Source organism: Paroedura picta, chromosome 7 (assembly GCF_049243985.1).
Source record: "Paroedura picta isolate Pp20150507F chromosome 7, Ppicta_v3.0, whole genome shotgun sequence".
Lineage (NCBI taxonomy): Eukaryota > Metazoa > Chordata > Lepidosauria > Squamata > Gekkonidae > Paroedura > Paroedura picta.
In genome coordinates, this window is record NC_135375.1 from 67,236,410 (window position 1) to 67,257,802 (window position 21,393).

Consider the following 21,393-nt stretch of genomic DNA (forward strand, 5'->3'; position numbering starts at 1 on the left):
GTTAAAAGGATCAAGTAGTGGGTGATATGAAAGATCTCTATATGGAGACCATTACCCGTCAAGGTAGACAATATTGATATTAATCAATGGTCTGACAGCACCATGAGTACATACATGTTATTTCCTGTATCCAAAAATATGCCTTCAAAAAGCTAACGTATTCAAAAAGCAGGGCCCAGTCAGAGGAACTAGTCATAAGATAACACAGATCAGGAAGAAAGTGGCTCCTAAATTGTATAATGTAATTTTAAAGCTTGTTTTGTGAACTGCAACGAGATGACCTGTCCTGAGTGGCGGTATATAAAAATAAAAATAAATAAATAAATAATTTTTTTTAAAAAGAAAAGAAACTGGGCATAATAAACCTAACCACTTTGACTTCAAAGGTGAAGATACCAGAGGGCTGACACTGGTTTACACGGATTCTAAAAGGTTGCCTAAAAGGAGCTGCAAGTTTCTAGGACTTTTTGTGTGGAAACTTGAACCAAGTGTAAATTGATTCAGTTCTGACTTTTCAGCCTGCTGAAAGGTAGTTCTACCACCTCTGTTGAACACAGTGAAAATTACTGCAGATGGGAAACTGACAGTTCTTGTCATTTTGCAGCTGTTATTAGACACCCTGAGGGTAACTGTGAAACTGACAAGAACAAGGTCAATTCACTCTGTTGTGCTATAACAAAGCCAGGAGCAGGTCCAGCTCAAGACTACAGTAGGTTCAGTCTTAAGACCACTCCCAAAGCAGGACATTTTAAACATGCTGGCTGCACCCTGATTGGCCCTATTCCAGCTCAGATAGCCAGATACGTTCCACCCCTGTTTCAAAAATATATAGAGGAACCATGGATAAGGATTGGGTTTTTATTGTTTATTGTAACCTGCTGGGAGACACTGTGCAATAGCAGCAGGTAATAAATCTAAATATTAATAACAACTAATGGCATCCATCCCACATCATAGTACCCAGATCATATTTTACCAGAGGTACTAATATTGCCCATTCTGACAGGTAAAACAAATGGTTATCTATTTGCAGAAACACATCTCTGCACTTATGACATACTGGTGCATTTTATGGCTGTCATCCCTGGAAACATAAACAGCTCTCAGGGTACCAGAGAACCCAGGTGAATTTCAAAATACCTTGCATCTCCAGATCATGAAACTCCTTTGTTTTATCTAAGCAAGAACCCTGAGGTAGACCAACCTGTGTATGTAACCAAACCTAAATCACCCCGTGTGTTTTGTGGCTGAACTGGGATTTGAACTTAGGTGACCTAGTTTGACAAGCTAACCAGAACTAAACACCAGCTCATACCATACCCAGGAGCATTGTTGAAAGGTGCAATTAAAAGTACCCCTGTCCTTCAGCTTTTGCTTGATTCACATTCACATTTAGTTAGCCTCTGAGATCCAAGGATATTAAGGCCATGTTTCCCTATGCTTATTTGCCTTAAAATATCAAAACACAAGAGCCTCTTGCGGCGCAGAGTGGTAAGGCAGCAGACATGCAGTCTGGAGTTCAATCCCAGCAACTGGCTCAAGGTTGACGCAGCCTTCCATCCTTCCGAGGTCAGTAAAATGAGTACCCAGCTTCCTGGGTGGTAAACGGTAATGACTGGGGAAGGCACTGGCAAACCACTCCGTATTGAGTCTGCCATGAAAACGCTAGAGGGAGTCATGCCAAGGTTGTTTTGTGAACATGACCCAGTGCTTGCACAGGGGATACCTTTACCTTTACCTTTATCAAAGTACTGGGCATAAGCATTATGTTTCCCCAAAAAAATCCAGTACTAGACTCAAGTTACAAGAGTCACTTCCGATAACAGTTTAACAGATGGGAGAGAGGCCCACTGTGTATCCTTTCCACCACATCCTGCTCCAAAGAAGTATAAAGTAGAATATCATTTATTATATTTATTATATTTCTTATATATATATATACTGCCCTCCCCGAAGGCTCAGGGTTACTTGAGAATTATAAACTCAGGAAAATCCTGCAAGTGTTGTTTTGCCTTCCACACAAAATTTCTTTAAACGTTGTCCTGCATATACCATCTAATCTCTGTTTGTCCTGTTTTATTATGAGATTCTGAATCTGAGGAATTAGGCCACAAGAATGTGAATTTAAGTAATATTCACTGGTTGATTCATATTATTATAAACTGTCTTTATAACACACCATTGGAAGAATCTGCTGCTCACAATGTCAGTTAATATGAATGTCACTGACTAGCAACAATTAGCACAACATTCTTACTTGTTAGTACAACTGTAATAAAAAACACTGAAAGTGGTTGAGGCGACTACCTGTGAAATCGAATCTTACCTTTATAGAGTCTCTGTCTTCACGTAGAACAGCAGCAACACAAGGAAAGGTAAAAACAAAAATATAGTAATTAATTTACATAACGCTTACACATTTCTTCCCATTGCAAAAATATGCAGTCATCCCATTACATAATGCTGCCATTCCAGTGGGACTCAAGAGGAGTTTAGATGGAACATAGTATTTTCATAACAGTTACTGCGAATTGACTTATCCTGGATCCCTAGGACCACCCACAAGTCTGACATACCATCTCCCACTGACCCTACCTGCCATAGCTAATCCATCTGTGGATTTTTGGTATGCTAGTAGTAACACTGGTGTTTCTTCTAATCCTTTGTTCCCCCTGCCCACAAGGAGGTTTCTTGGATGTGCTGCTTCCTGTCAATCTTACTTATCAAGGCTTATCCACTAGGTTTTTGCATTTTTTCCCTGTTCTTAAAACTTTTCACACATCTGGAACAGCTTCGCTGTGTAATATAAAAAGCTAAGGCCTAGGTGGGCGGAGAATGGGTGGGGCCAGTTTTAACTTGGGACCAACAGGGAGGTAACACAGCCCCCCCCCCCAGCCCAACCAGGGGCAATCTGGCAAGCTCGCAGCCAGTTTGCTCCTGGCTGTTGACAGGGACACAGTAAGCTGGCTTGGGGGGGGTGTGGCCTTCTTCCCCTCTTAGTCCGGGAAGCCCTCAAGCCACCTCACAGAGGAGGCGTGAGGGCCTCCCGGCACAACTCCCAGTCCAATGTCTGCTGTTGTGGAGGTTCATTTGCCTCCCGTTTCATCTGCACACAGTAACCCTGTGCAGTAGGCCTAACATCTGCAGAGAGTTGTGCAGAAGAAATACACATGGCTTGGCTGTTTCTTCCCTCCAGCAGTGAGGCTGCCACAGCAGTACTTTAAGTGAGAAAGGACTTTTCTGTCAGCCAACTGTTAGGCAGAAGGGGAAAGCTTTTCCCCTTCTCAAAAGGAAAGCACAAGTCCCTCCCATAAACTCCTTTGTGTGGCTAACGGAAGGAAGTGCCTCCCTCGCTTCAGTCAGGGGCTGTTAGAGGCTCATTCACAGCAGGCCTGAAGCCACCTGCCAGCCACCTGCCAGCTTCATCAGTGGTCTAAGGCAAAGTAAGGGAAGTTGTTGGACGTGACAGTTAGGCCTGTGCAGTAGGCCTCAAGTGTTTCAACTCAACAACACCCTGCGTGGGAGGCCTTCAATGGTTCTTCTCCACAACAAACCTGTTCAAACTCCAAAGCAGCCCTTTCTGCCTGGGGAGCTGATATTTATAGTCTGCAGATGAGCTGTAATTCCAGGAACTCCTGGCCCCATCTGGAGGCTGGGTACCCTTGGGTTGGAAACATTGCTGGAGGTTTTGAGGTGGGACTTCAAAATCGTACAATGCCTCAGAGTCCGGCCTTCAAAGTAGCCATTTTTGCCTGCATAACTAATCATTATAATTTAGAGATGAGCAGTGATCTAGAAACGATGATAGAGGCTTGCAGACTGCAGTTGGGGTGGAGCTGCGTGGGTGTGTCCCTCCTGAGCTATGGGCTTTGCCAGCCCTTACCAGCAACTGTTTGTATTTTGGGGCGCAGGCAGACAGACCAGCATCAGTCCTGCAAGTCTGGAAAGTGCAGGAAGATCTAAATAAAGAATATTTACAACTTGAAACTGAAAATAATGAACAAGTAAATGGCTGGAGAGACATGAGGACTAAAGTGACTTTTTTAAAGCTTGGCCTGGTAAATAAAAAAACAGTATTTGCCAAGAAGGTTCTATGAACTCAAAGGCATAAGTGGCCCAGAATTTCAAGTAGAGTTAGCTTTACAGGAAAGTAGACAGTGAGGCTTTGGGGAAACCATGTGATCCATTTTATTAGGCAACAATTTGGCCTTGCAGACAACAACATGGACTGTAGTTGCCAGCAATATGCCTCAGGCTTCAGAAGGGCAGAGATCACCAGCCAAGCAACCAAGGGCTGTCTGGGACGACGTGCATTCCTTTTGAAGGGATGCATGTGAGGGGAGAAAGCTTTCCCTTCAGCCTAACTTCCTGGAAATGAGCTGTACTTCCAGGGAATTCTCAGACCCCACCTGGAGGCTGGTATCCCTAAACCTCAATGCTACAATGTCACCCCTTCCAAAGCAGCCATTTTTGCCTGGGGAGCTGATCTTTATAGTCTAGAGATGAGGAGCAATTCCAGGAGATCTCCAGGCTCCACCTGGAGGTTGACTGACCCTGGTCTGAACAATTTATCAACTATAAAAAAATGGAGACAGAAGGAGCAGGGCCTACACCTGTGTACTGTGACTACCCCATTAGGACAGGGAGACATATTGGTGTCTGTGGCCTGATTCTCACAAGAAGGGAAATGACATTGAATGCAGAACTGGGAGAAATTGGTTGCCTTGTAATCTCCTCCTAAGAACCTAACAAGAGTCTCCAGTCTGATATTCCCTTCACATTTCTGAAGACATGGCTCTTGAAAGCTCATCTTTAACCATTATGCCACAATTCCCAAAGGCCAGTCCTCTCCCACACTCAACGAACATTCCAAGCCACAGATTCTTGACACCCATCTCTCTACACCCACACCCTCATTTGTCACCACGCCACCACAACCTCCCACACAACACACAAATTCAACCCCATGCCCTTACAGAGTGGACAACTCTTCCCTTACCTCTTTCCAATAACAAGTTCTAGAGCTCGTTGTATTCCTGGATACAACGGGCTTTGCCCCTAGTAATAAATATAACAACAGAATGCCTATAAACATATAATTACCCTCCTTGGAAAAAGGGGCTTTGTATTTGTATTATAAAGGATTCAGGTTCTTTGAGAGAGTACTTGGTGGGACGTAAGATACAAAAGTTTGAGAACCACTGAAATAATTACCTGCACGTATATTAATTTTACTGCAATGGTAAACAGTACAACCAGTTCTCTAACTACAGTAACTGCAGATAAGCAGTAAATAATCTAGGTGTAACTGAGTAGTTTTTGGTGCAAGAAAAGAGCCAAACTTTATTTCCTCCCAAGATGGACCAAATTGCACAGTTACTGAATCATGGTCCTTGCATATCAGGCTCTGCAGTAATTTCCAAATCCTACCACAGAGACCTTTCTAACTATGCCATTCTTGCACATTTAAAGAAGCAAGGGCATGACAGATATGTTCTGAGTTGCCCAAGAATCCAAAATGCTTGTCCTTTGGAAACTATGCAAATCTTCTGCTACCCACTCCATCCTGTACATTCAAATGAGGCACAACCCCCCCCCCACGCTTAGATCAATGAAGGATCTCATACCTCTTTGGTGATCATTATCATGATGCTTCTTTTCATCTTTAATCGGGAGGTGGGACTGTCCCCCAAGGGCACTCGACAAAGCTAGAAGGCCAGCACTGCTGCCGATGGGTGGGATGGCTGGTGGTTGCAATCCTGAAGGATGTGGAGTGAGAGGCACTGGGAGACCATGACCATGTGATAAATGCTGAGCCTGGAGTTGCTGCTGCTGTGAAAAATCAAACATAGATATTGAATTTGTTCCAAGAAAGCTGTCCTTTAAACCCGGCTAATCATGTGCTGGATTGTACTTGCGTATTTTCAAGGCCTGTCAACCAATCAACAGCCTTTCTTTCAGTATATTAATCCATCAGGAAAAACTGGACCAGTTAAAAATGGTATAGAAAAAGAAGAAGAGTTGGTTCTTATATGCCGCTTTTCTCTACCCGAAGGAGACTCAAAGCGGCTTACAATCGCCTTCCCTTTCCTCTCCCCACAACAGACACACTGTGAGGTGAGTGAGGCTGAGAGAGCCCTGATATCACTGCTCGGTCAGAAGTTTTATCAGTGCCATGGCGAGCCCAAGGTCACTCAGCTGGCTGCATGTGGGGAAGTGGGAATCAAACTCGGCTTGCCAGATTATAAGTCCGCATTTCTAACCACTCACCAAACTCATTTATAGGTGACAATGCCAGATGAATGTAACAGTTTCTCTTCAATTAAGTGAACAACTGTTTATTGTTTGGAAGCTAACACACAGATCAGGTGCTCAATGTGGGGCCAAAATGGGGGAGAAGTTGCACAACATAAAGACTTTATTAAGACTCATTTTTACTGCAATGTTAATAAGATCAAAAAATTCACATAGCTCCTCCAGCATTAAACTTCTGGAGCAGTTACACACAGATACACATGTCTAATCAAAACATATGAGCTAACTATAAATGCAGCAATAAAGCTTTTTTAAAGAAAGAAAGCTGAAAATTGAGAAAATTAGCGTTAAACAGTTTTCCCAGAGCTGCCGCACAGCATGCAGCGAGAGTTAATTTGAAAGAGGAAACCTGAATTAACAATCCAGAAAAGGAAACTGGTTGCAGCCACCGTTTTAAGTCCTTTAAGTGTCCTCAGCGGTACTTGAGCAAATTACTAAAGAAAATCTAATGTAGCAAGGCTTGGGTCCTCCTGTAGGCTTGCTCAATAATGCTGAAATAATTGGGCACTCTGTGCACGTTTAGTGATGCTCGAATGAAAAGCTAGAGGCCTGCCCTTGTACTCTTCTCTAGCTGCTGACTCTGTGTTGTGACAGGTTTATTTGAGTGGGACTGTGATGCATGCACCAGTAACTGCACTGACAAGAGTTTAAAGTCATTTTTACCAGTACACTGGCAACACATACAGAAAGCCCTTGAGAGGTTAGAATTGGAGTGCTTGACCTCAGCCCAGGCTGCATCAAGCTTTCTGCTATACTAACCATTGTGGGGTAGATGGTTTGTTGATGCTGTTGAATGAGAAGGGAGGGGGGTTGAGGAGGTAGAGGGAGGTGGAGAGGGAGGAAATGTGCCATGCTCAATCTATCCCAATAGGAACTGTTTCACTTCACACATGCACCAGAAAACAGACCAATTTCCCCCCTTACAGTGAATTCAAACTGACTCTGAAATCAACTTTCACTTTCACCACCAGCACAATCTCCCCCCTCAAACAAATGCAAATCTTTTACCATTTGCTTTCTCTTCTTCATACTTAGGGCCATTCCACACCCGATTTAAAAAGTGAGAGTCTTATCCTTTGCAAACACAATATTTTTGGTGTTTCGCACGATGTCGTAAACATCCAGCATTACAGCAGCAAACCGGCAGTTACATCCTCCATTTTAAAGTGCTTGCAAGGGAATCTGCAAAACTGGATTCCCCCTGCCATGTTGGGCTAGCAGGATGAGAGCAGCCAGCAAGACACTCGCATTACCAAAGTGGCTGAAGTAATGAGATCTCCAGATCCTGTGCCTGCCCTTGAGCCTTCCCTCCCTCTCTCTTAACCCTGAATAGGGATTTCTTTTTTTAACTGCCCAGAGCAACGAATAGATGCACTATCTCCCAGGCAGAGCACAAAATAAGCTTTTCTCCACCAATTTTCCCATAAAGCATGCCTCTTCTCCACCAAAAAAAAAAATACAAATGCCCCCCCCCCCAATTTGTTTACAACTTCAAGACTCTGGATTGCAAGAGGGCTTGCAATGAAAGGAGCCCTATGCGTCTATGAATAGATGCATATGCGTTTAAACGAATAAGTATCATTTAAAAAAATTAGCTGGCATCACAGTCCCTTTGTGATTGGCTGCCAAAAACCAAGAAAGGTGATTGGCTGCCTGTCTTGATTGACAGGCAAAAGAGAGGAGCATGTCTAGTGCGTTCCCCTCTTCCACCATTTCAAGCAGGTGTGGAAAATGGCAGCAAGTGCAAGATGGCAACAGAGGAGCCAGCAGGTGAGGAATTCCAGGAGGCAAGGGTTTTTTTAGCATTACGCCATTGCACTGGCCAAACACTGTTTTTTTTAATGTGTGGAATGGCCCTTCGAATTTTCTAATGTGATTAGAACAAAAAGCTAAAGGTCTCCTTTAAAGACTGTTCCCTGCTTGTTTTCTCAATTGCAACTCTATACCTTTTGTTAATGTTACCGCTCAGTAAAATTCATTATCTATAAAGGTATATATAATTAACGTTCACCTTGTCATTGAATTGAACCCAAACACAAGAGTGATTTTATTTACAATTTACAACTAATCAGAACAAAGCACTTCTAAAGCTTTGGAAAGAATAGTCAACATCTGATTCCTATTTAAACTAAAATTAACCTTTTAGCCAGCCAAGGTGTATCAGGCCCAAAATTCAACATTAACCTTTATTTGGCTTCTCACAAGCTAACCTTAAGCTACAACAGGTTTACTTATATATAAAATAAAAGTGTGACCCAACAATTCAATCTTTTCCCAGCTTCCACCAGCTATGGTAGGGAAGTATTAATTTGCCACAGATGTAAACATAACACCAAAGTACAAGGTTATGAACCTCAGTCAGGGCCCCCAGGATAGGCCTTCAACTAAAGATATGTACAATCCTCCACAGAGAGATTAAGACTAGGAATGGGCATGAACCAGTTGATGACCAAAAGTTCACCATGCATTCTGACGGGTTCATGGTTTGGGATGTTCAGGAACTTAAGAATCATCACAAGATGTCATAGTCCCATTGTATACGGCACTGGTCAGACCACACCTGGAGTACTGTGTGCAGTTCTGGAGGCCTCACTTCAAGAAGGACGTAGATAAAATTGAAAGGGTACAGAGGAGAGCGACGAGGATGATCTGGGGCCAAGGGACCAAGCCCTATGAAGATAGGTTGAGGGACTTGGGAATGTTCAGCCTGGAGAAAAGGAGGTTGAGAGGGGACATGATAGCCTTAAGTATTTGAAAGGTTGTAATTTGGAGGAGGGCTGGATGCTGTTTCCGTTGGCTGCAGAGGAAAGGACGCACAGTAATGGGTTTAAACTACAAGTACAACGATATAGGCTAGATATCAGGAAAAAGTTTTTCACAGTCAGAGTAGTTCAGCAGAGGAATAGGCTGCCTAAGGAGGTGGTGAGCTCCCCCTCACTGGCAGTCTTCAAGCAAAGGTTGGATACATACTTTTCTTGGATGCTTTAGGATGCTTTGGGCAGATCCTGCGATGAGCAGAGGGTTGGACTAGATGGCCTGTATGGCCCCTTTCAACTCTATGATTCTATCACAAATTTTGACTGTTTCTTGGCAGTTTGTGAAGAGCTGACTGTCCCCATAGCTCAGCTACTTCTGGTTAATCAGCTGAGTTGCCAGTTCCTGCAGCTCAGCTGTTTAGAGTCAAAATAAGAGCCACAGGAGCAGACTGTTCCCGCAGCTCAGTTGTGTCAGGCACAAACTTGGTTTGGGTTTGTATTGGAGCCCACTAGGTTCATGGCTTGATTCATGAACTGAACCACATTACTGTGGTTCATGCCCATCCCTAGTTAAGACTTCTCTCCCCAAAACCAAACTCCAGCTTATACGGTAGAAGTGATATCCATAACTAGAAAAGGCTAGAAAAATCTCCTTACACTCTTTCTATAACACAGCCAGTGAATCTTTCCAAATGTTATGAGGAACAGGACAATGAGAGGGGAATTCTCAATATTTACAGCTGTCTTTAATTCTCTTCCCTAACTCGTGAACCTAAAGAATGCCAGGACAAACCTCCATTGATGTGACTATAATTTTTTCTAATTTAATGCAATCTAAGATTGTGTGGACCCCATAGCTACACTAAGATTGGTGCAAGAATATGAGGCTTTCCTGCAGTCTGGCCCCATCCCACCCACTACAAGCAAAGTAACACAACATGAGAAGATATGGGGCAATAAAGGGAACAGCACACTATGTTGGAAAGCTTGTGTGGCCAGCATGTTCCCGATGGGGTCTTGCTCAAATGCCCCTGAAAAATTCTGATTACTTCAGGAACAGACATGTGTGCACAGCCAGTGATCATTGACTAAAACAATGTAACACAGTAGAAATCATGCCTGTTCCCCAGTATTCCAGTGTACCAATTCAACTGTTGCAAATGAGATCGGCATGGAAGTAGCCCATAATAGAATATATAATAGAATATAGTGTCACATAGTTTCAGGAGCATCACATGTTAATTTAAGTTGCTAATCTGTCTATATACAAAATCATAACCAGTTGATCAGTCGATGTACTTCTTGGGGCCTTCCTTGCTGTTATTTTGAAGCAAAGGAAATTGAAAAAAATAGGTGAAAAATTGGGGGGGGGGATTTACACATTTGTTTTCTGGATGCAAAGAGTGATAAAGAATGGGAGATCCTAACTTTGATACGGAAATCCGTTGGTCTGTTTAGCATAGAGAAAAGATGACCAAGAGGCCATATGATAATCATCTTCAAATACTTGAAGAGCTGTCATATAGAACAGAGGTCCCCAACCCCCGGTCCAGGGACCATCCCAGTCTGGAGACTGAGACCGGTCCCGGTCTGTGGATCAGTCGGTACTGGGTCGCGGCTCCTCCTTGTCCTCCTCCCCAGCTGCTGCCTCAGGGACTGCCCTGCCATTCTGCCGCCAGAGTGGCTGCCCTGCCACTCTGCTGCTCCTCCTTGGTGTGGCACTGCGCAGCTGCTGCTGGCAGCACCCTCCGGCGGGCAGCGGGAAGTCAGGGGCGCTGGCAGGAAAGAAAGCAGAGCAGGGGCTCAGGCGGCAGTGACGTCCCTCAGCAAAAGGCTACCCCCCCCCCCCCAGGCCTCAGTAAAATTGTCAAGCGTTGACCGGTCCACGGTGATAAAAAGGTTGGGGACCACTGATATAGAAGATGGAGCAGAGTTGTTTTCTTTTGCCCCAGAGGGTCAGATCAGAACCAATGTGTTGAAATTAATTCAAAAGAATTTTGGGCTAAACATCCAGAAGAAGTTCCTGACAGAATGGTTCCTCAGTGGAACAGGCTTCCTCGGGAGATGGTAGGCTCTCCTTCTTTGGAAGTTTTTAAGCAGACGCTAGATAGCTGTTTTATGCTCACAGATTGTGATTGGTGGGCAGGAAGGGATGTGCTAGTGTTTGTCTCTTGTGGCCCTTACCTGCATGCCCAGGGAATTGCTGATGGCCACTGTAGGTGAATTTCCTCCGGGCCAGGCTGGATTCTGGAGATTTTTGGTGTGTGTGTGGCAGATCATGTGGGCAAGAAATTGGGATCACTGTGGGTAGGCAGTTAATTGAGAGTTCCTGCATTGTGCAGGGGGTTAGACTAGATGACCAACTCTATGATTCAATGTAAAATGTGCCATCGTGCCTTTAAAATTCCAAGAAATAGCAGCCCAGCCCAGCCCTCATGATTGAATCAGAGTATTTTAAAGGAACACACCAAAAATGACATATATGAGTCCTTGGCAGTTGGCAAGAGGTGCCAATATCTTGTGTTTGATTAATTTTTTTGTACTTGGGCAAAAATAAAGTGAGAATCAATCTGACTTTAAATTTTAAGAAGGGGGATGTGAAAAAAATGACCCTTAACATTGATTTCATTGCCCTTTCCCACCAGCAAGATCTCATCTATTGATGGCAAACTGAGATCTCCTCCCTACATATCTAAAAAGGATCAAATTAAAAGCACAATGTGCTTAAACACCATGGACAAATTAACTTCTAATGTTCTCTTGTTAGAGTCAGCACATTCAGAAGCCTATTTTCCTGGACAGGATTCAAGTTTCTGCTGGATATAGTCCAAGCACTGCCCATGCCAGAGTAATCTAGCACTTTTCCCCTTATAGACTCTGAAAGCTCATTGCCATTATCCAAACAGCCCTAACATCCTCCTCCAACCCTGAGACATTTCTAATGTTAACTGACAAATTAATCTCTCACAGACCTCACTTTGTATCTCAACCCACATGCATGCTCTATGTACTTCCTTTCCAAAATGCCCCCCAAAACAGAGGCAAGAATCAATTTAAAAATATTCACATTATTACTGCTACGAAAATCACATTGCATTAAAAAAGAAAATAAAGGAAAATGACCATCCGTTAATAAGCAAGGGGGTGGAATAGGAGACAATATGCATGGGGGCATTAAAATGCATGACACATGACTAAAAATATTAACTTAAAATACATAATAAAGCAAAATTAAAATGCTGGTTAAGAACCATTTATCTTACTTTAAGCACACTTCATTCCCCTTAACTCCTTCCTAAAAGAGGCCAGAAGCATTCGTTCTAATGTTGGATATGAGAAATGTAAGCAATTGGGAGAATTCTGATCAATACATCCAGTCCATTAAAAATAATAAAAACCGTGCTCACTATTCCTGACCAGAAGGGCTACTTTAGGAACTATGAACACTCATCCAACTCCTCCTTTGGAGATGCTCCTCAAGAATCATCAGCTTCATCAGGTGAACTGGTTACAATACAGTGATGGGGAAGATGCCTTCCCACATTGGTCTGCCTTAACTCTGTTTAAATGGCTTGGTCTCATCTTTTTTTCCTTGACTTTTCCAGTTATCCTTCCTGTACACTAAGCTGCAACTTTCTTTAATGGGATTTAGTTTTCTTTAATATGGGTTCACAAGCACCATTAATCAAAGTAAAGATGAGAATTTTGCTCTGTTGCTAATGGGCTGCCAGAAGACAGGTGTTCCATGTTCCTCATAGAAAATGATGCCTCAGAGGGGCTTAACCACTGCTCACTATATTCATTATTTCGGTAACCTTGCTTTGTCACAAAGAGGCTCACATTTGAAAAAGGTCTGTAGTCAGAAGGCAGGTAGTAATTTACTTCCGAAGCCTGAGGGTAAAGACACACAGATCTGCCCATCTCAGAAGCCTACATAGCAACTGGACCACCAGGTTGCTGGTGGCAGTAGATAGTTCCAAAAGCTGCACAACATTCTTAAGACAGGCTGTTCTCTGAGGATCATGATACCAACCGCCTCATCATGAGGAATATCAGAAAAAAGAACTAGAAGCATCGTGAAAAATTTGGAAAGATGATGTAACTTGCATCTGTCCAAAGCCACGCCCAGTTTCTCAAGATAAGTAGGGCAGATTCCAGGATAGCATACATAGCTTTGCTCTCAAGCCACAGGTTTCCAAAGTAGAATATCATTAAAAAGCATCTGCAAGAGAAAATTGATTTTCCCTTGAAATTTCAATCCAGCTCAGTAAAGTTTATGCATGCATGTATCTGTTGACCGGGCAAGAAAATAGATTATTTTCTTTCCCATCTTCTTAACCACAGTAACATGTAACTGTGTTTTCCCCCTATGTTGTGTGGGCCGATGCTGACAGAAGTCAAATAAAACCTGTTACATTACTTCATGTTTCCCTTCCACTCTACAATTGAGGCTCTAAAAACAGGCCATGAGATTAAAAAAAAAAAAAACTTGTGCTTCCTTATTTTTAGCATGTGTACCTTTCAAACTAAAGAATGCACCATTATAACTAGCCCAAACCATCTGCATTATTCCTGTTTTAGTTTTATGGTGGCTCAGAGAGTCTTTTCGTTGACTTGTGCCAAGATATGAAGATACACTTTGAACAGCTATCTTTGAAGTCTAGTAGAAAGTTTGTACCTGTGACTAACTTACCCTAGAAACATGGGTAAGTACATGGAATTGGCTACATGGGGGAGAGGGGAGGGTTGGGCCTGGATTAGGACCAACTTGTCAGCTAACTAAGACTCCTAAGGTATCTATGATGGTCCATTCCTCTGTGTTGGGTAATTACAGACCATTTCTTGCCAGAAGCAAAAGCCAGAGAGCCTTTAGCCTGTGGCTTGAACTTGGTGACCCTTTTCTTGCAGGTTGATATAGGTGTCTCTGGATACAGGTGTCTCTGGGCTGTTAATCACACACTCACCTTTTTTGTACCATCTCATGTCAAAATGTCATTCATCTATGTTTCACAGGCCCATTTCTCTTCTGAAGAGTCCTCTGCCTCTTCAGAATTAACTGTGCTTGGCTGACCCAAAACAGTGAGGGCTATTGAAGTGGACAAACTGTTCAGAAATGTTCAGCCCACCATGCTGAACTTTGCCCTTCTTGGCTGTTGATATTGAGCCAGGTTGGTTAGTTGAATGAGTCCGGGAGATAAATGTCCCATTGCATGAGGGTGTAGTTTCAACTACTTTCAAAAAGGTGGTTGTGCAACCCCTCCCTTAAAGGGATCCCTGGACCCCACTGATCTGAACAACTACTGCCTATTGGTTAGAATCCCCTTTGGGGCAAGGTGCATGAGCGGGTAGTGGCCATGCTTTCAGGCAGTTTTCGAGAAGATAGACTATCCATTTCAATCAGGAATCTGGTCTAAGTGTGAGACAGACAGAAACAGCCTTAGTCACACTGATGGATGATCTTTGCTGACAGAATGATTGGGGGGGGGGGTGTCCCTGTTGATTTTCCTAGTCCTCTAAGTGGAGTTTGATGGCATCAATCAAGTGTTTCTACTGTTACTTGACTGGCTAGCAGTGCTCAGAAACGTCTATGCAGTCCCATGCTAGTTATTATAGGGGTCCCAAGAAACTCAATCTTGTTCAACAGCATGGGAGGCATCTACATAAAGTCACTGGGAGAGGTAATCAGGGGATGCGGAGTAAAGTGCCACCAATATGTGAATACCACTCAGATGTACTTCTGCTTAACAGTTGCATCAGGTGGGTCTATTGACATCCTGAATATGTACCTAGAAACATTAATAATATGGATGAGGGCTGATAAGCTGAATCTCAATACAGACAAGACTGAGGCTATCCTGGTCAATGACAAAGCTACTAGAGGTCTAAGAAGTCATCCTGTTCTGAAGGTACAGGTTTTTAGTTTGGGGTAATGCTGGATTCTTGTCTATAGCTTGAGGTCCAAATCTTCTTTGTGGCATGTAGCTGATACACCAGCTATGGTTGTTCATCAAAAAGTGAAATCTGGCCACAGTGATCCAGACTCTGATTCCATCCATCCATTAGATTACTGTAATAATACATTTTAATGAATGTATGAAACAGTCCGGAAACTTCAGCTTTCCAAAATGCTGCAGCAAGGCTGTGGTCAGGGGCTGGATATAGGGTTTGTCTCCAACTTGATGCTGAAGAATTTGCACTGGGTATCCATTTATTTTCCCATACACAATTCAAAGTGTTGGTTCTTACCTTCAAAGTCCTAAATGTCTTTGGCCCAGGGTACATGAAGGATCACCAACCTCCCATACTGTTCAGCATCTGACTCACAAGCTCTGCTCTCTGTGCCTTCAACTTCAGAACTGAGGCAGGTGGAAACCAGACACAAGGTTTTCTTCCGTACTGGAAGGCCTTTCCCTTTGAGGGCTTGTATGTCACTTGCCTTGCCTTGCCTACTTTTAGCTACCAGGTCAAAAAATTGGTTGACCCAGACTTTTAATTAAGGGGCTGGCATCTTTAAAAACACGACTGAAACCTAGAAATAGTTGTTTTAACCTGCCCATGGTTGGTTTATGATCTACATTTTTATATTAGGGCTTTTTAAATAATGGGTTTTAATATAATTTAAGTTTTGATTGTTATTTTGTAAGCCGCCTCAGGCAGATTCATGGACAGGCAGCATAAATACTTTCAAAAAATAAATAAAATAAAGTCTACTATGCATAGAGCACAGAAAGAGAAATACTCTACCCCGCAGTCCCCACCATAAAGTTGATAATGCAGATTCAGGGGTGAAAATCCTCACAATATGTGCTAAGATACAGCAAGAATAATTAAGGACATAAGCTGCTACATTAAGTGAAATCTTCATAATTTAATTCAAACTCTCCAAAATGGATTGTATTTCAACAGCGTGCAGACCATTTGAGCCAGGCTATCTTGCACACTGATACTCAAATAAATGCAGTGATTAAATAAGATGTAGCATCTCTTGCTACTTCTATAACATGCAAACAAAGGCAACGTGAATCAAACACACCACAGAGTCAGCCTGCTCTTCCTCTACCTTTCCACCATAACAATTTATGTGCAGTATACAGCAGGTGGCCAATTTGTTTTACAGCCTTTAAGCTCCAAGCATGGCTTAATATAGGCAGAGCCTTTGATCAAATAATAAAAAGCCAGAAAAATAAGTGATTGCTGCACAGAGGTCACAGCCTATTACTAATTTATACAACACCCCATCCTGGCTCTCAGAGGTTGGCAGCTCTGAACACGGCATATATTTGGTGGAAATGACTTTACTAACAAACTGAAATGGTTACCATCCATAATTTACAGGGAAAATGCTCCTCTCCCCTCCACGGGCATTAAATCAAAATGTTCAGAATCAATGGGGACAGCCAAGTCTTCTCCCTTAGTACAGATTCAGAAGCAGACACTCGCAGCTGGCATAAATCAAAGTATGTCAACCAAGATCAGTGGAGCTGCGCCAAATTATGCCAGGCAAAAGCATAGCCCTTATTTCTTAACCTTTGTTTCAGATCAAAGACCCAAAGAGTAAACTCATTTGAAAGGCAAAAAGCAACCCATTCGCACACAATTCCTCCCTGCGATAAGCACCAGTGCAAAAATGCATTAGCATTTAGCAGCATGAGCCACAGACCAGTAGCGCCATGGGGATAATAGCATGCACTGATGCTAAATTTTTATTAGAAGTTGTACACATTTATCTATAGCACATGGCTATCCAGAGAATTCCCAACACCTTCTAATCTCCCAAGATATTTCAGGATGCAATTTTTTAAAAAGTGGCATGGTTCATATGACTGGATCATCTTGTTATGAAAGCTTTGGCCAATGGACTCCAAAATGGAGTCTTTTAAATCTAAACAAAAGACAACCACATATTAATGAGACAAATTTAAGTTCTGTTAATTATATGCTTCTCTAAAGGAGCCCCCCCCAAAAGCTTCTCATTCACTTATAACAAATTCTTTTTTTCAGAGCAAATATTATTATAATAAATATTGTCATGAAAATGCAGTATACATGTATGTGTATTATACACACACATCTATGTAATGTGAGAAAGATACACAGAGAAAGTTCAGGCAAAATCATTTAAATCATTTTCTTAGCAATACAAGTAATATTTAAACAGATTTAATAGCACTGCTCCAAACCAGTGAATTATGAGTTTAAAACCTATTAAAATGTAATGTTTTTTTTTCCTGAGCTGAGGGGAGAGAGATTTAAATCCACTGAATTTTAATATTTCAGCTTGAGCTGCAGGAGGTAGAGAAAGTCCAAATGAACTATTCCATCAGCACCATTCAAGCATGAACATTTTAATCAGTTTTACTTCCTTGGAGTTCTCTAACACAGTTTACGCTGTCATTCTGAAAGCACTTAACACAGAGAGTGTGAAAAACCACCAAGGCTTGTTATTGCCTTCACAATTGATAGCAAATAATTTTGCAGGCTTCCTATCATTAAAGTGTCACTGCTAAAAATTGAGGTTCAGCACTTCTTGTGCTAAATTGTATTTTTTTGGGAACATCACTGCATACCTGGTTTTTACATTTTTGTTATATTTCTCTCTGCGATAAACAGGCATACAAATCATATACATTTGTATGCCACATCAAACACTGGTATGCAGTAGTACAGCATGGGAGTATATACATTTAAAGATCATCATCACTGATAATAATTTAAAAACATACAAGGGAGGGACTGTGAATGAATGATTTTTCAATTTTTTAGGTACGTTTTTTCTAAAAGTGCCACAAGGCATGCCATTATGTTGCCCCCAACTGAGACTGGGAAAAGGTCATAAAAATAAATCAGCATATTGTGGATAACTAATAGTATTAGGATGTATTAACATAATGCTGAATTGTTACCTATTCTGCAACTCTATCTCACAGATCTATGTCAGACAGATATGTCTTCATATTATTTATTAATTATATTTGTATGCCACCATACCTGGTGGCATACAAATATAATAAATACAAATATAATAAAAGGAAACCATAAAAATACAATCATATAATCCCCTAACCCCACTCCTTCCCCCATTCTGCCAGATCTTCCACGTCCCAGGAGATGAAGTTACAGATGAGAATCTCTACACTCTAGAGGAGGCACAAGATCTTCTGTTAGCCTCAACCAAAAGCTTGATGGAAGAGCTCCATATTATAGGACCTGTGGAATTGAATAAGCTCCGGCAGGGCCCTTAGCTCTTCTGGGAGTTCATTCCTCCAACAGGGGATAGAAGTCAAACAATTATGCTTATGTGTTGATTGTGTTGATAGTTATCCTCGCACCAATTACTGAATTGTACTTTCTGCTGATTATAGTGGCTAGTATTCTAAGAGTTAATTCTGAAGAGCTACCTGAAGGAATAGGTAAGCCTACAGTCATTGTGCACTTATTTCCTCTAAACAACAGGTCATCACATTAGGTCATAAACTACTTTGGAAACTCCCCTGACTTTCAAAAGCAGTTGACTAATGAGGCAAAAGTACATATTTCAGAAATACAATTCAGAAACTGCCTGAACATGCAGAACTGCTTGCGGGGCTCCTTAGATTCAGACCAATACAGGCAAATTAAACCTCTGTTATCTTCCATTTTCACCTCTGCCCACCCTCTCTACTGACTTCACTATTTGCTTATATCATACCCTTTCATTCCATCTTATCATAAGTTATTTTAATTAATTTATTTCATTTCTACTCCAATACAGAAAATAAATCCAGACACATTAGCTTAACAGTACCTGAGATATATCTTAAATAAATACACAGACTTTATGAAAATTTTAATGAACATACAATGGAATCCTAGTCCAGTGTTTGTGTACAGAAACATCTCTGTACTCTGAACTGCAAAAAGGGTATTGTATTCATATATCATGGAAGCATAAGCATCTCATGTAATCAAGTAGACCAGTGGTCCCCAACCTGCGGGCCGCGGCCCGGCGCCGGGCCGCGAAGGCCATGGCGCCGGGCCGCAGCTCCCTCTCCCCGCCCCCCCCCGCAGTAAAAAACTTCCCAGGCCGCAAGCTTGCGGCCCGGGAAGCTACTTACTGCGGGAGGGCGGGCAGGGAATCAGGGCCGGGCTGCGCCCGTGCAGGCCGCGGGCGCGGCCCGATCCGTGGGTGCGGCCCGCGGGCGCGGCCGGGCGCGGCTCGTGGGTGCGGCCCGCGGGCGAGGCCGGGCGCGGCTCGCGGGTGCGGCCCGCGGGTGCGGCCCGAAGCATGGGCGTGGCCCGCGCGGGCGCGGTCCCTGCGGGCGCGACCCAATGCCCTGCCGGTCCCCAGCCTAATAAAGGTTGGGGACCACTGAAGTAGACTATATCTAAGAATGCTAGGGTTGCATATCTTGCACTTAAGACACATCTTCAAAATGTAAAAAATACTGATTCTAAATTAATTTGATCCACTGCCAAGCCTAACAAATTTCCCAAGATTCATATGTAACCTAGAATGACAGCTATTTTTTCCTTGCTACTCATTCTTTGCCTTGAAGAGATGCATAAAAAGTAAAAATGTAATAGTTTTCATCCGCCACCACTTGTCACTGTCTCACTGGTAAAAATTGTGAACGTATCCGGCATCCGGCCCTCTCAATTCCTGGCAAATAGAAGGGGAAGAAATGGAGATAGTGACAGATTTTATTTTCCTGGGCTCCAAGATCACTGCAGATGGGGACTGCAGCAAAGAAATTAAAAGACGCTTGCTCCTGGGGAGGAAAGCTATGGCAAATCTAGACAGCATCCTAAAAAGCAGAGACATCACCCTGCCAACAAAAGTGCGTTTAGTCAAGGCTATGGTCTTCCCAGTTGCAATGTATGGCTGCGAAAGTTGGACCATAAGGAAGGCCGAGCGTCAAAGAATTGAGGCTTTTGAACTCTGGTGCTGGAGAAGACTCTTGCGAGTCCCTTGGACTGCAAGGCGAACAAACCGGTCAGTCCTAGAGGAGGTCAGCCCTGACTGCTCTTTAGAAGGCCAGATCCTGAAGATGAAACTCAAATATTTTGGCCACCTCATGAGAAGGAAGGACTCCCTGGAGAAGAGCCTAATGCTGGGAGAGATCGAGGGCAAAAGAAGAAGGGGACGACAGAGAATGAGGTGGATGGATGGAGTCACTGAAGCAGTAGGTGCAAACTTAAATGGACTCCGGGGAATGGTAGAGGACAGGAAGGCCTGGAGGATCATTGTCCATGGGGTCGCGATGGGTCGGACACGACTTTGCACATAACAACATAACAAGGAGTAAGTATGAATGTACGCTAGACTGATTTGAATGTTAATAGCATGGAGACTTGCCCCACAAGTTGCATTCAGACATGGTGATAAACTGTGGCCAGATTGAAGTCCAGTTAATTGTAACATCAGTTGTAAAAAAAGATTTTTTTGTATTTGCACTAAACTGGGATTTCAAACTATGATTTGTAGTGGGTTTATATTCATTGTGGTTTGTTGTGGATTTTGAATTCACTAACCACAATCTGTAAAGCAGTTCAACCCCACAGAGCTGTAGAGTCATATGGAATGAAACCTGGTTTTCCTTGTTCAGAGATTAAATTAGACTTCAGCCTAACATGACATTACTTATGTCTGATAGACTAACTACAGGTTAAACCACAGCATGTGTTATTTCTGAACTAGCTTCAAAGCTGAAAGGGTCCCCTCCCCTGGACCCCAGGCAGGCAGCTTAAGGTGGCCGCAGCTCACAACCAGATCCAAGTGGGGCGGGTGGGGGCTGGGCAGATAGTTAGCAGGATCCTTAGCAGGCAGTCAGCAGGCCGGGAGGCCCTCATGAGTAGGCCCAGCCTAGCAGGCCAGGAGGCCCTTGTGAGCAGGGCCAGCCTAGCAGGCCAAGAGGCCCTTGTTAGGAGGCCCTCCACCATGATCCTTTGCCCAGGGCCTCTCCCCTTAGCTGCTGCTGGCTCCAGGCATTGAGGTGTCTGAGAGCAAAGTGGCTAGAGTCCAGGGATGGAGAGTGGGAGCTGTAGGAGCAGGGCCAATCAGGGCAAAGCTGGCTGCACCCTGATTGGCACTATTCAAACTTGGACAGCCGGACAGGTCCCCTTAGGCTGTTGGATAAATATATAGAGGAACAACAATGCATAAGGATGTAACCCTAGTCCACAAAAATGAGGGAGGGGTTGTTGTTTCCTAAATAGGGTCTTCTCAGTTAACTTCAGCACAATGGAAGAAGTAGAGGTTTTATTTTATCCAGCTTTGTACTACCCAAAGGAGTCTCAAAGCATTTTACAATTGTCTGCCCCCTCTCTCTCTCCTCCACAGACA

The 21,393-nt window shown here is 43.1% G+C and overlaps 1 protein-coding gene across 5 annotated transcripts in view; it reads right to left on the reverse strand.

Moving 5' to 3' along the window:
- Positions 1 to 21,393, reverse strand: part of LOC143841050 (transducin-like enhancer protein 4) — a 170,640-nt gene that overhangs the window by 65,838 nt on the left and 83,409 nt on the right. For 3 of the 5 annotated variants that reach the window (XM_077344711.1, XM_077344713.1, XM_077344715.1), the window contains 2 exons: positions 5,628 to 5,832; positions 2,327 to 2,343 (listed from right to left, as the gene is read on the reverse strand). In XM_077344711.1, coding sequence (XP_077200826.1) covers positions 2,327 to 2,343; positions 5,628 to 5,832 — 222 coding nt within the window. The remainder of the gene's footprint in view (positions 1 to 2,326; positions 2,344 to 5,627; positions 5,833 to 21,393) is intronic. The other 2 variants (XM_077344714.1, XM_077344712.1) reach the window with 1 other exon arrangement.